General features: G+C 37.8%; 1 protein-coding gene across 13 annotated transcripts in view; it reads right to left on the bottom strand.

The window, feature by feature from the left end:
- Positions 1 to 567: 567 nt before the first annotated feature.
- The window catches only part of IMMT (inner membrane mitochondrial protein), a 46,067-nt gene continuing 32,548 nt past the window's right edge, over positions 568 to 14,086 (bottom strand). For 7 of the 13 annotated variants that reach the window (XM_069494976.1, XM_069494982.1, XM_069494978.1 and 4 more), the window contains 7 exons: positions 13,806 to 13,941; positions 13,127 to 13,256; positions 9,103 to 9,117; positions 7,285 to 7,508; positions 4,506 to 4,637; positions 3,397 to 3,526; positions 1,161 to 2,052 (listed from right to left, as the gene is read on the bottom strand). In XM_069494976.1, the coding sequence (XP_069351077.1) occupies positions 1,439 to 2,052; positions 3,397 to 3,526; positions 4,506 to 4,637; positions 7,285 to 7,508; positions 9,103 to 9,117; positions 13,127 to 13,256; positions 13,806 to 13,941 (1,381 nt within the window). In that variant the 3' untranslated portion in view covers positions 1,161 to 1,438. Of the gene's footprint in view, positions 2,053 to 3,396; positions 3,527 to 4,505; positions 4,638 to 7,284; positions 7,509 to 9,102; positions 9,118 to 12,745; positions 13,257 to 13,805; positions 13,942 to 14,086 lie in introns of those variants that run through there. The other 6 variants (XM_069494977.1, XM_069494980.1, XM_069494981.1 and 3 more) reach the window with 3 other exon arrangements.

The following is a 14,086-nucleotide window of genomic DNA, read 5'->3' as shown; positions in this document are numbered from 1 at the left end:
AAAGAAAAAAAAAATAAGAAAGAAAAAGAACAAAAAAAAACACTTCTAATTTGACAAATAGGTAAATTTAGCTTTACAAGTTAATGTATTTTTGCAATTTCATGCCATTCCAAAGGTAAAGAAAGACTGAATTTAGAACAGCTCCATTATTTAACTGCCATCAGGCAGGTGTCCAGAGTGCCTCTACCTCCAGAGATGAAGGGCATCACATAAAGCATATGTTCTAATCAGAAAAACTGGATGTATTTTATTGAATTAAGAATCCACTTAGGAAGGAACATAGGGAATGTTAACATCAACCTAGGCCAAAGATGGACCAATGTATCTCAAAATCAAAGAACAAGGTCAATGCCATAATGTAACTATCCAAATTCAGGGGCTGGCATACACTTGCAGATACATAAAATAGAGCCTGATCCCCTTCATGATTTGCATATGTGTTGCTCAGATAAAAGTGCCTACTCAATAATCTCTGTGAATATATAAACCCCCAACAAAAAACTGTAATTTTGAAAAAAAAAAAATTTTTTTGGACTGTATTTTTATGTAGAGGTGGTGGTCTTCATGGAGTAAAAACTAATTTGTTAGTTTTTATCCAATATGGCAATTATCCTAATCTTTAGAAGGGTGAGCTGAGAAAGTTTTATGGCAATCTAGATCAAATACACTACAAAATTAGTTAATCCTTTCATTAAGATTCCAGGCACCCCACACCCACTTTGAAGAGGTTCACAGTCCCACGTACTAGAAAGAAGCAAGATGTATTCATTACCAGTGGTTTAGAACTGTAGCTGTAGCCATTTGAGGGCTGCCGAATTAATTTGTGGGTAGAGATCGACATTTTTTATAATCAACAGACTGCTATATCCCCAATTATAAGTACATTAGCATTTTGGCTTGTGCATTACTCTTTTGAGTTTGACCAGCAGGAATCAATTCACCAAAATCTTCAAAGCCAAGAAGCAGGCCTTGGACTTGTGGTGACCCAATTCACAGTCTGGAAATTCTATGTGGCCATAAGTTCCTACTTCTGCTATTGCTGCTTCTCAAGGAAATTTCCTGTACACACAACAGACTAGACATGGTACTCTCTGGAAAGGGATAAGGTACTTAGTTTTCATCTTGTTGCTTTATTCAGTTTCCTCCAAGGGCAAAATCAATAGTGATAGGGATCGGATCACAAACATTATTTTGATTGGCCTCACAAGCCTGATCAGTAAAACCTGAAAAACAGAAAATGTTACACAAGTTGCAAAGAAAGCACTCTTGGAGTTCACTGACATGACAGCAAGTGGAAAGAATATAAATGCAACAGGTGTTAACATTTAGAACAGTACTTGTAACCTGCTCGTTTCTAGACAATTCTGGGACCCTTGTTGCAAACCCTGCTGATTTTCTTTGACATGAAATATGACTTTACAAAATTTTTCCCTAGACCTTACTCTTGCTGTACTTGAGTGGTTCCTATTCCTACGGCGCTGGCATACGCTGTCAGGATTTCCACTATCTGTTTAGTTTCTAGGGTCATTCGGGCTTCCTTCAGCCAGTCCTGTGCCACTCGTCTGGACTCCCCTTTCAGCTGATTGACAAACTTTGCTGCCAGCTCCAGATCACCATGCTCAATACAATAGGAGGCGTAAGACAATAATTTAAATGTGTTTATATCCTCAGGGGAGAGCTCCTCTGGTGGCTTCAGTTGCTGAGCTGGGAATAGAAGCAGGGACTGCAAGTAGGAGAGGAAGTATTGGTACAAGCTATTCCTGGTTTCATCGATCATTGCTACCCTTCGGGCCAGTTTTTGGACCACATAGAAACGGGCTCTAAGGGTCTCTTCACTGTATACCCCACGGGTCAGGGACTCGGGAGGGATGGCTGCAGTTAAAGCTTGGGTAAATTCATTATCAGAACAGTTGACTCTGATGGCCTCAACTGCACTACCCAGTGGAACAGTAGGCATATCTGCAGATGAGGTCTTCATGCTGTACTTTAATGCCTCCACTGAAAGCCAGAGTTGGTGGGCTTTTCGGGCTTCCTCTTCAGCAACTGCATGACCTACAAAGAAAAAAGGCAAAGAAAACCATTTTTCTCTGCACCTGACTACTTACATCCACAGAACTAATGTACATTCAACAAGTTAAACCCACATATGTGGAAGATAGGGCCAGAGAAAGAGCCTCTTACAACCCCACCCCACCACTTTAATTTCTAGTGTGTTCTTTCCTAGCTGCCCTCTTCATATGAGGCAGTAAGGCATGACACAATTTGATGAGGACTTATTTTTACTAAAGTCATGGAGAAAACTGGGAGGATGCATGTGCACAAGCACAACTAAGTCTCTCTTCCCTCTTCCTGTGACACCCAGGACAATGCAAGGTCAAATAGTACGTAGAAGTCATTAACATCTGCATGATGTCTAAACCAGGTATTTTGATCTTTAGTAGTTGAGAAAGAAACATATTATTTACATTAGGTTAAGACTTATGCTAGAGCCATCAGAAATTTCCTACAAAGAAATGGGAAACTTCAAAGGATGATCTTGAAATTCTGTGAGTACTGAGTTTATTTTTATCATTTATATGATGAAAAAGGATTCCATAACATCCCAAAGAAACCCATTTTATCAACACCTTCATTGTCGAGACATTTCTTTTTCAGTGTGGCACATGGAGGCCTCAGTATAACTACTGTTCATTTAGTGGGTGGGTTCAGCAAATCACTAGCTCTGGATAACCCTCCAGAGCCTTTGGAGGGCCAGTATGGGGCCACACTGACCATTCCCTCCATCCAGGGCTCACAAGACATAGCCAAAGTGTGTTGTGGGGTAAACTGCCTTGTAAATAGTGATCTCACGTTTGTCATATAAGGTTGTAGTCCCCAATCCCCCGACTGTTAGGGACCAGGCTGCAGAGCTCTGCCACCCCTCCACGACCCCAATCCATGGAAAAATTGTCTTCCATGAAATTTAGGAACCGGGGTGCCACAGAGCAGGAGGTAAGAAGTGGGAGAGCGAAGCTTCATCTGTATTTACAGCTGCTCCCCATCGCTCACGTCCCTGCCTGAGCTCCGCCTCACCCCCCAACCCCCTCCATACCATCCATGGAAAAATTCTCTTCCATGAAACCAGTCCCTGGTGCCAAAAAGGTTGGAGACTGCTGAATAAGATACAAAATTTCAGGTTATTTAGATTTAATTTTAGATTTTTTTTTTAATTTCCTTTCATAACTCTCTATGTTCTAAACTGGGATTAATTTTTCAAAACATGAATAAAATTTAGTAGAGTGACTTTAGTATATTTATGCCCTAATATCAATGCACGTATCCCATTATCCTTGTATAATTATCCTAGTAAGCTGCATTCAATAAAATTATCTACAAGATAACATAGATTATGCTCACTCTGAACAGCCTGTTCAATTCCTCTCAGTCTGGCATAGGCAGTGTTTATATCCAGAGTAAAGTTGTCAACTTGCTCTTGACTGAGACGACGAAACTGTAATTCTTGTTCAGAGAGTTTCTCAGCCAGGTCCTGAAATAAAACATAAATAGTGCACAGAAAAAGTGATGCTACCTCAATGCAAGTCACTTAACTGAATACTAATCTTCCAGCAACTCCTACCTCCTGAAGCAAAGAGGGCCATTAAAATCTCAAAATAGTTGTCATGAAAACTCCTACATTATGTGTAAGGTTTCGAAATTTTTCTGACTTGTATTTGATGTATAATATTCTATAAATTTACTGATGGGACCTAATATTGGAGGAAACAGACCAGAAGAGAGTAGGCTATTCAAGTTAGAAATAATTTGTCAACTTAAGGCAGTAAATTAACCACATTGAAAACCTAAAAAAGAATTAAATTATATTCTATATCTTCTATTTAAGAGCTTATACATTCATTTTTCTCAGAAAAATATCCATCAAATAGAATTTCAAATACCTTTTCATGTTGGCATAAATTTCAATTTTCTGGAAATTCTCTTTATTTAGAAAAATTCATTCCCCTTTTGCAAAACAAATAATAAGTTAATATTATTATAAATGGTTTCCTGAGTAGACACTAGTTATGATTAAAGGTATCCTGATAATTTTCTATGACTTTAAAACTTAACGTCTCTTGAAGTTTTTTCAGTTATAAAATCTGAGCACTACCATATATCTACAGGAGTTTGTGAAAACAAAGTAGGACATTACATGTGTCAAGTATTACTGTCTGCATTCCTGAAATCCCCTTTATCAACCCTCCTTAAAACTTTGAAGACTATGAATAACTAGAAAATATATATATATGAAATTCACATCTGGTCATAAACACACAGGTACACCATTATGTAAAAAGGAGTAGTTTTGCAGCTATAAAAAAGCCCCCTCCACCAAGATTAGGTAACATTTGAAATCTTTCCCCATTCTTCAACATCTTCAGAATACATTAAAAGGAATGGAGAGCCTGTTAATAATGTAAGGGTGGGGAGAGACTAAAGGGAGTTCATCCTTTACAACAGGTCCTCACCTGCTCAAATTCACACTTCAGTTCCTGTTCTTGTACCCTAAGGACATCTCGTAAGTGATCAGTGTGGGCAGCTGCCTGCCGGCGAAGCTGGGTTCTCATTTCATTCTCCATGGCATCTCTGACTTCCTCTACCTGTGATAGCAAACACAACAATGATTAGTTCTCAATTCTCCACATATTATTCTAGGAAAACTAAAGACTGTTATCAACAACAATAATGGCAGCTTCCATATCTTGAATCCTTACAATGTGCCAGGTATGTGTAACCATCCTTTACTTCTACTTCTTAAATGAATCAGAAAGCTGAACATTGGAAGGCAACTCAAACAAGGTTACACAGCTGTGACAAAAATTAGATTCCAAACAGTGGTCTCTGGCTCCGAAACTTGTATTTTCTCCACATCATCAGGCTGCCTCCTACATAAAACATACACTGCCATTTCCTGAATCACACATTACCCTGAGAAGTAATTAAATCCAGAATAGGGAGAAAAATAACTATTAACACGCAGACTTGGCATCAAACGTAGGTTCATCTGTGTGACTCTGGAGAAATTACTTATCTTCTCAAGTCTCTATTTTCTCATCTGTGAATAATAATGCCTACTTCGAAGAATCATTAAAAAAATTAGTAAGTATCTGGTAGTTATTCAACATAATTTCTTCTAAACAAAGAAAACCGCTTATTTTTAACATGAATTTAAATTCAACATGGGCCAACCAAATCAAACCAAAATTATATCTTGCCTAACAATTAGCCATGGGTCATATCACAAATTACTGAACAATGATTATCTGAAATTCAAAACATAATTTTTATCAGAAACAAGTGTCAGCCCTGTGCCAGGTAGTGCCCACTAAATGTATGGATGCAACCGTGCTCAAGGCAGCAAAATTTCTTGCTCTCACACTGTGTACATTTCAATGGAGCAACCAGACAGTAAATACGTAAACAAAAAGGACACCTCAGATTCTGATACTTGTTTCTAAGTATGAATTTGAGCAGATGAGGACCTATTGTAAAGCATCAACTCCCCTTCAACCTCCTTTTTACTACATTACATTTAAAATAAACAGGGCAGGCTTGGTGCGGTGGCTCACGCCTGTAATCCTAGCACTCTGGGAGGCTGAGGTGGGAGGATCACTTGAGGTCAGGAGTTCAAGACTAGCCTCAGCAAGGAGACCCCATCTCCGCTAAAAATAGAAAAACTCAGCCAGGCATGGTGTTGCACACCTATAGTCCCAGCTACTCAGGAGGCTGAGGCAGGAGGATCGCTTAAGTCTAGAAGTTGGAGGTTGCAGTGAGCTAGGATGATACCACTGCACTCTAGCCAGAGTGACAGAGCAAGCCTCTTGTCTACAAAAAAAAAATAAAAATACAGGGCAATATGACAGAGAATCACACAGAGGCTCTACTTTAGATTGAAGGTATAGGAAAGGTCCTGCTGAGAAAGTAGCATCTAAGCTTACAAAGTGTAGGGTTTAAAGAGAGAAGACAGAACAATGTACCAGGCAGAGCAAGCACAAAGGGTGGAAGATGCAGTCAAGGCACAGAAAAAAATACCAGGGTGCTTGGAGCAATGAAATGAAGGGGAGCCTGGCTCACACCAGGCAGAGATTAAGAGGCTTTTTGGTATTGGGTAAGAATTCGGATTTTATATTAAATGAAGTCAATGGAGGATTTCCAGCAGTGCAGTATCTGATTAGACTGTGTTTTATAAGGACCACTGCCTGTGTAAACAGACATAGAAAGAAGGGCATGCAAACAGGGAAATTTGTTGAGATGATAGCTTAGACTAAGGTGCTGGTAATGGAGAAAGAAAAGTACACAGATTTGGGATTCATTTTGGATGCAGAACTGGTAGATCTATTGGTGGACTGGATGTGAAAGTTGATGGAGGACAACCAAGCATGTTTCTGGCTTAAACAACTGAGTAAATGGTGGTTTCTTTAGAAAAAAAAGTTGAGTGTCTGGAAGACAGGTTGGAGAGAATCAAGAAATTTGTTTTGAACATACTGAGAATGAAATGACTACTGAAAATCCAGCTAGAGATATCAAGAAGATACGAACATGAGGCCAAAGCAGAGGTCAGAGCTGGAGATATAAATTTATCAGATATAGATGATATTTAAACTTCAAAGTCACAGGACTAGATAAGAGCACTTAGGGACAGTTTAGATGGAGAAAACGTTTTAGAACCAATGTCAGGCATGCCAGTATTTGAGAGGCTAAGCAGAGAGGGAGGCTAAGGAGTGGCCAGCAAGGTGAGAGAAAGGCCAGAAGAATGTGGTGTCTGGTAGCCTAGGGAAAAAAGAGCTTCCAGCAGGAAGAAGTGGTAAACTGTGCTGCTGAAAAGACACAAAGGTGGGATGAGTAGCTGGGTTCCCAAATCAGCCATGGACACATATTTAATACATCATGTGCCCAGAGAGAGGGTTCAAGAAGCTATTTCATCCACTTTTAACCACCAACCTCTTAACAACACTGGCAGAGAAAAATATACTCAGAATCCAACAAAGATTCTTTGATGAGCTAGATAATGCTGGATACCAGTATCTTATTACTTTCTTATACTTCTGCATCTGCTCAACATAAAGGAACTCTGCTAGATCAGTCCTTCACTAGAAGTTCTGACTAGGAGAACGAGAGCCTAAGCTCTACTCTAAAGTTGGGTTGGCATGACTTACAGGCAGTATTTTAAAGTCAATATGCTCTCCAGAAGTAGACAATCAAATTAGATTAACTTTAAACATTAGGCACAATTTTCATTTCTTCTACCTTTCTGTCTTGTTCAGCTTGTATTTCACTTCTGTGATGTTCTAATGCTTTTGCCACTGCAGAATCAAATGCCCGCTTTTCTTCCAGCTTTTGTTTTTCCAGGGCTAATGTGATATGTTGCTTCTCTGTAGCCTTCTGTTCTGCTAGCTCTCTGTTTAGCTGATCAATGCGACGATGTGCATGAGCAATCAGGGAGTTCAGATCGTCAGTAGAGAGCTTGTCAGCTAAACAGAAAACCACATTAAAAAGTTAATGATTTCACCAAAATTATACATCACTATAAGGTAATTTGTTTCAAGTCATTATAATTTAACAGCTGTAAAAAAAAAAAAAAAGGGCAAAAAGTAGCCAACATGAAGAGATTTCAATTCTCCAATTCAATCAGAAGTTAGTATTCAGTGGCCAACAACTAAGATATTTTCAATCCCAAGCAATGTAATTTAGGTAAGCCTTCAGGTAATTAGTTCTTTTTTTAGGAATCCCCTTCAAATCTGAACCAATTATAAACCGGCTTTCTAATTTACTATAAGTTTGCTTCTAAAGACAAAGTTTACATATACAATCACTTCTATATTTTCTTTGATGCATAACTTTGATTAGTCATAACAGGCATACAATTAAAGACTCCTCTGCTAAAATTCAAAAGCAAATTCAAATTCTCTTGCACTTTTCCTTAATAAGAGTTTTTGTTCCTTTTCTTACACATTATCTAGGATAGTGATCTGTAATCAGAGCTGTCCATCATAATCAGAGAGCTTTTTAAAATACTTATGCCCAAAGATTCTCATTTAGGCTTAAACCCATGTATTTTTTTTTTAAATCTCACACTCCAAAAGTGTTCTAAACATACATCATAGGTTAAGAATTATGGCTCAAACAGCAAAATATAGAATGTGGAAAATTCTATATGATGACTCAATTCCTCAATAAATAAATTGAAAAGCAAAAAACAAAGAGGGGTAAGAGATTTCTTGACCAAATTCAACATGTGGAACATCTATGGACAGTGATTCAAATAAAACAACTGCTAAAAACTCATGAAACGATAGGGGATATTTTAACACTGAATGGACTCTAAGGAATTGTTAAGTTTTAGGTGTGATAATGGTATAGTGAATATGTTTTTAAAACATACTGAAAGTATTTACAAGTAAAAGGATACGATATTTGGGGTCTGTGTCTACATAAAGCTGAGGAAGGTGGAAATAGATGGGATAAAAAAGGCCAATAACTGTTGAAGTTGGGTGATAGGTTTTCTTCCTGTTTTTTTTTAAGAGACAGGGTCTCACTCTGTAAGCCAGGCTGGATTACAGTGCCACAATCATAGGTCACTTGCAACCTTGGACTCCTATGCTCAGGCGATCCTCCTGAGCCTCCCAAGTAGCTGGGACTAAAATTTCTTGTAGAGACAGGGTTTCACTATGTTGCCCAGGCTGATCTCAAACTCCTGGCCTCAAGCAATCCCCCTCCCTGCCTCGGCTTCCCAAAGTGCTAGGATTACAAGCATGAGCCAAGCACGCCCAGCCTGCTACTTTTTAAATGTTTTAAATTCTCCAAAGTTTAAAAAAAAATCCATATTATACACACCCCTCACACATCTACAGGATTCCAATCACTTGATGAAACATGTTAGTTCATGAGATCACATGGATGCCAAAAGTATCAAATTAAGATTTATGAATTAGAATTATGGGATATAATTCTATTTTATATTATTTACATGGTTTAGTGTAAGAATCATAGGCACAACAAAAAGGCTTCAGTCTCTTAAGACTCAAAACAAAAGCCTTTAAACATAAAATATACATAGTTACTCACCTAGGTCAGAAACACCTACAAAGGAAACAGAACAACAGTTTGAAAAAAAGAATGTACTACTTCAGTTACTGATCATTAAATAGGAACATCCAAAAGGAAACAAGAAGGAACCAGAAACTAGTACTTATTTTAATATTGGAGAGCAAAATAATAGCATTTATTTCCTAAAATTTAAAGGGATTATAAAACAATCAAGGAAATTCTAACATTTTAGAAAATAAGAGAATCATTGATATTAAAAGCAGTTTTGGTTTTAAGGGACTTATCACTGTTTCAACAAAGTAATCAACTTAGGTCTTTCATTAAAACTATAATTTTCTTTCATCCTCTCCCATCTGTATTAGTTCATAAACTATTTTGCTAAGTCACAGTCCTGACTGTTCTTGGTCCTTGGCCTCTCCTGATATTTTAAATACTTAATAAATTAATTTTTTTCTTTGGAAATTTTCAAATAATGAATTCACATTAAATTTATGTTTAACCTGTGCTAATTAAACTAAGAACTACAACTGCCTGATTTGAGGGTAAGAAAGAAAAAAATAACATTCTAGATAGTTTGAATGATGTTCCCCGCCATGATCACAAGTACCACAGTGTGAACATTTGACAGGTGAGGGGAGTCACAGCTAGTCTCAGCTACTGCTTCTCAATTCATAAAGAAGTCTTGGCTATACAGTATCTTGAGCTTTTTAATGACCCTTGGATTTAACAAGTTCAAAGACAGGTATTTTTCATCCAAAAGGGCTCTAAAATTCAACTGTTTAATCTGGAGTCCAACCAAAGAAAGAAGGATCTATCCCAAAATGTTACAGGAAAGACAGGCAAAGTTGGACAAGGTGAGAGACATTAAGTCAGTGTCAACATGGCACATAAATATGGCTATATGTACTATACAGTCTATAAGCAAAAAAGGAACATGCACTGGGAATACTGACAATCCACAACTTCCACCTCATTCTCCAAACCTGGCAACACCCTGGGTTGCACTCTCCCGATGGCTCCCCACCTCCTTCCCCCACAGAAGTATCTACTCTCTCAATTTGGCATTTACTCTGTGAAGAGGGACTTGTGTGAATTTAAAAAATAATAAATTTTCATTCCTGCACACTTTTCATTCCTGTGCACTTTTTTATACTTGACACATATGCATCTTAAACAATATATGGTTTTGTTTTGCATGTTCTTAAACTTCATATAAGTGGTCTCCTATTCTGTGTGGTATTCTGTAACTTTTTGTTTTTCTTAACACTTACATGTGAGAGCTATAGTTGTAGTTCATTCATTTGCATTGCTTTATGTGAGAGACACTTAACTGTTTCTAATTTTTCTGCTCCTACAGACAGTGCTGCAGCACAGATTTTTATATGAGTCGCCTTGAGTACCTGTGAGAATTCTTGAGCACATACCTAGGAGTTGAATGTTGGATCAGGGCGTATATACTTCTACTTCATCAGGTATTGTAAGTTATAGTTCAACAAACCAATTGCTAAATGACTGCTTCCTAGTGTCTTTCCTATTCTTCATTTTCAGTGCCCCTGGCACACACACTAGGTGGCTCATGATCACTTCATCCTCAGATTACTCCAGCAGCTTTTAACCAGCTTCTTTGCCCTTCGGCACTTCCCTCCCTATCTATACCTTTTCCTCATTACAATCACATCACTCCTCATTTCAAAAAGCCAAAAGAGAGTCCATGCTGCTGATACAAATCAGGCAGAGAACAGTGAGGCTAGTGGGTAAGAATGAAATCCTGGCTCTACCCCAATCTTGGGCAAATTACTTAATTTCTCTGTATCTCAGTTTTCTTATCTATAAAATGGGGATAATAACAAAACTTACCTCATAAGGCTGTTGTGAACTTTAAATAAGTTAATACATGTGAAGCACTTGGAACACAGTGCCAGGCACAAAATAATGCTCAATAACATTAGCTATTATTGTATGTTTGGCACCTTGCTCAGCTATAGAGAACACAGAAAGAATATTGGACATAATGAACACCGCCAGTACACACACAGTCTAGGGAAATAAGAATAATAAGAGCAAAATAACACATAACACAAATCAGTACTAACAAATTTCATAGGTCTTAAGTGCATTCTGATTTCAGAGGGTGAGGACATCTATTGAGGGCTGGGGTAATGCTGGAATAATTACTATCTCCAGAAGTACACAAGATATCAGTAATACTGGTTGACCCTGCAGAGGAAAATCACGTGGCTGTGGACAGGTGGAAGAAAAACTTCACCAAATGCCACCTGCACCTTTCAAATTTTGTATCATATGAATGTATACTTTATGTAAAAAATTAACAAAAATTTAAATGAAGGTAATTCAGAGATTGTACTGCAAGGGACTTTCATTTTCTCAACCCTGGCACTACTGACATCCCTGTATACTGTAGGGTATTTAGGAGCACCTCTGGCCTCCACCCACTACATAATAGTAGCACTCTCCAGTTGTGGCAAACAAAAATGTCTCCAAGTATTGCCAAATGTCCTCTGGGGTGGGCACAAATGCCCTGGGTTGAGAACTACTGCTTTAACATTTTCACGTTTTACAATAGATACTTTAGGCAAAAAGAAGAGAAAAAAAGTTAAAAACTTCAGAGTTGGCTTGGAAAACATTATAGGATTTAGCCTACTGGGAAGACCAAAAACAGAATGCAAATTCTTAGGGTTGATGCTCATAACTAATTCTCCACAGGCAAAATATGCCCCGTCCTTTCAACCTTATTTTGGCCAACCTAGACTCCCTACTATCTACCAGTGTCATGTTTATGCTAAGGAGCTTACATCTAATGGAAAGACAGAACACACACAAACCAATGAATAAGACTTTCAAGAAGATAAAATAAGGTAATACGGTAGAGTACTTGTGGAGGAGGGTGGTCAGGGAAGGTCTCTTAGATGGTTACATCTGGTTCAGTTGTAACCTAAATTCTGACGAGAAAAATGATGCAGATGTGGCTCGTTTATCCTGCTCAAGGATAAACTGTCCACAATGCTCTTTGCTAGCTAGTAGATACTCAGTTTAAACAACGTGAAACAAGATTCACTGTTCCCAGAGTGAACTTCGTGTTTCTCTACTTTATCCTCTCTCTCACAAATCCTACTTTTTTGATAATAGTCTAACCGATATCTCCCTTTTGAGTTAATTGCAATCAAAAAACTAAACATCTGAGTTATTTTTTGATGGCCTTGACTCCACTTCTTGCCTTTAAATTTCCCTAGTTGGCCATTACACAAATAAAATTCCTGCATTGGTCTTTATTACCTTAGCTCCTTAGACCAGTCGTGGTTCTATGATGCAACCCTGACACCTTCAGCCCAGAGAGACCTATAACATGAGAAGTTTGGTTTCTAAGATGCTGGCACTGAAATAATATTTTAATTTTGCTGAGACTGCTCATCTCTGTGATTCTCAGTATTTTTCACAGTATTTCAGAGAAATGTAATTACTTCCTGCAGTTACACTGTATACCTGCTTCACTGTCCGAATTCTCTGCAGCCTGAGCTTTTGTAAATGGATAGCCAAAAGGCCAATTCCCTTCTCACAGCAGGGTCCGTAGGTGAATTCTCAACAGTGTTGCGTTGTTACAGAGCAATCATAAGGTGTGCCTTAAATAATTCATTACAAATACTTTTAAAGTATAAAGGGTTTTAAATAATTTTACATATACCACATATATATAAAATATTTTAATGGAGTCAATGTTGTAATGCCACTCTCACTCACTTAGATTCCAAACTATTTTTTTTGAGCTGCAGAGATCAGAATGGAATCAGGGAATATAAAATTAAACAATGATTGGAACCTGTGTTCACCATGGGAGTATTGTCACAGGTGTGTCATCTGTCATGACTGTGGCTAAAAGCAAATGCCAAAACAACGTACCATATACCAAAAGAGATATGCATGCCAGAGGGATTTGTACTGGATGAATGGAGTTGAAGCAAGTTTAGATTAGTTGATTAGTTGCTAGAAAACAAAAAAAATGCCATTATTTCACAGCTGTACTTACTCATCCCTTTCCATCCAGGAAGGACTTCTGGAGTAATACTGTCCAGTTCTCGTTTAAAGTCATCCCTGGCTTGGACCACCAGCTCATGATACTGAGATACAACCTTAGCCTCAGACTGAGCTGCCTGGACCTGTACAAATATAAAGGGTGTATTATAAAACTAAACAAGAAGTAGCATAACCATTCCAAGAAACAGAAGTAATACTCCTTCCTTTATTTATGTTTGGTTGGGAATGTGTAAAAAATATATACATAGAAATCTGAAGCTCAGAAAAGGAACATAAGCCTTGTCTTTGTTTCCTTCTCAATCCTATTCAAATGCCAGGGACAGGCCCTTTCTCATCCTACTGCATCCCTTTCCCTCTTCCTCTGGGTCATGGGAAATTACCCACACAGGTCACACAAGTACAGACAAAAGATCTGCTACAAAATGGAAATTTTCATAAGTGACAAAAACCATGACCAAAAATGTCACCTACTATAGAAAGTGTCAACAATTCTGAACAACCTACTTGATGTGTGAGGCTAGTTTTTAAAAATAGTAACAGCTAATATTCTTTGCAGGAGAAAAGGAAGAGACATGGCAGGAATCTTATTATTTTCCTGAATTCTTAAAATTCTTTGACTAAAGGCTTATATTCAAAAATATAAAACATTGTAAAAGACCTAGGAAATGTACCTTTTTGACCACATTATCCAGATCAACTATCATGTTGTGAAGTTTCCCCTCTGCAGCAGTTATATGAGGTTTAGCCCCAGCAACCTCTTTTTTCTTTGCATTTTCAATCACATTTTTCATTTTCTCTAACTCTTCTCTGGAAACCAACAAAACAAAACAAAGATTTAGTATAATTCCTCACCAACTTTATTAAAGAGTTTTGAAGTCTGTACAGTATACAATTGTTAAGTCAATGACTGAAACATAATTTGAAAAAAATTACTCAATGCTTTTTTGTAGTC

Source organism: Eulemur rufifrons, chromosome 19, assembly GCF_041146395.1.
Source record: "Eulemur rufifrons isolate Redbay chromosome 19, OSU_ERuf_1, whole genome shotgun sequence".
Classification (NCBI taxonomy): domain Eukaryota; kingdom Metazoa; phylum Chordata; class Mammalia; order Primates; family Lemuridae; genus Eulemur; species Eulemur rufifrons.
The sequence above is the reverse complement of the archived record's forward strand: the minus strand, read 5'-3'. Positions and strand labels throughout refer to the sequence as shown.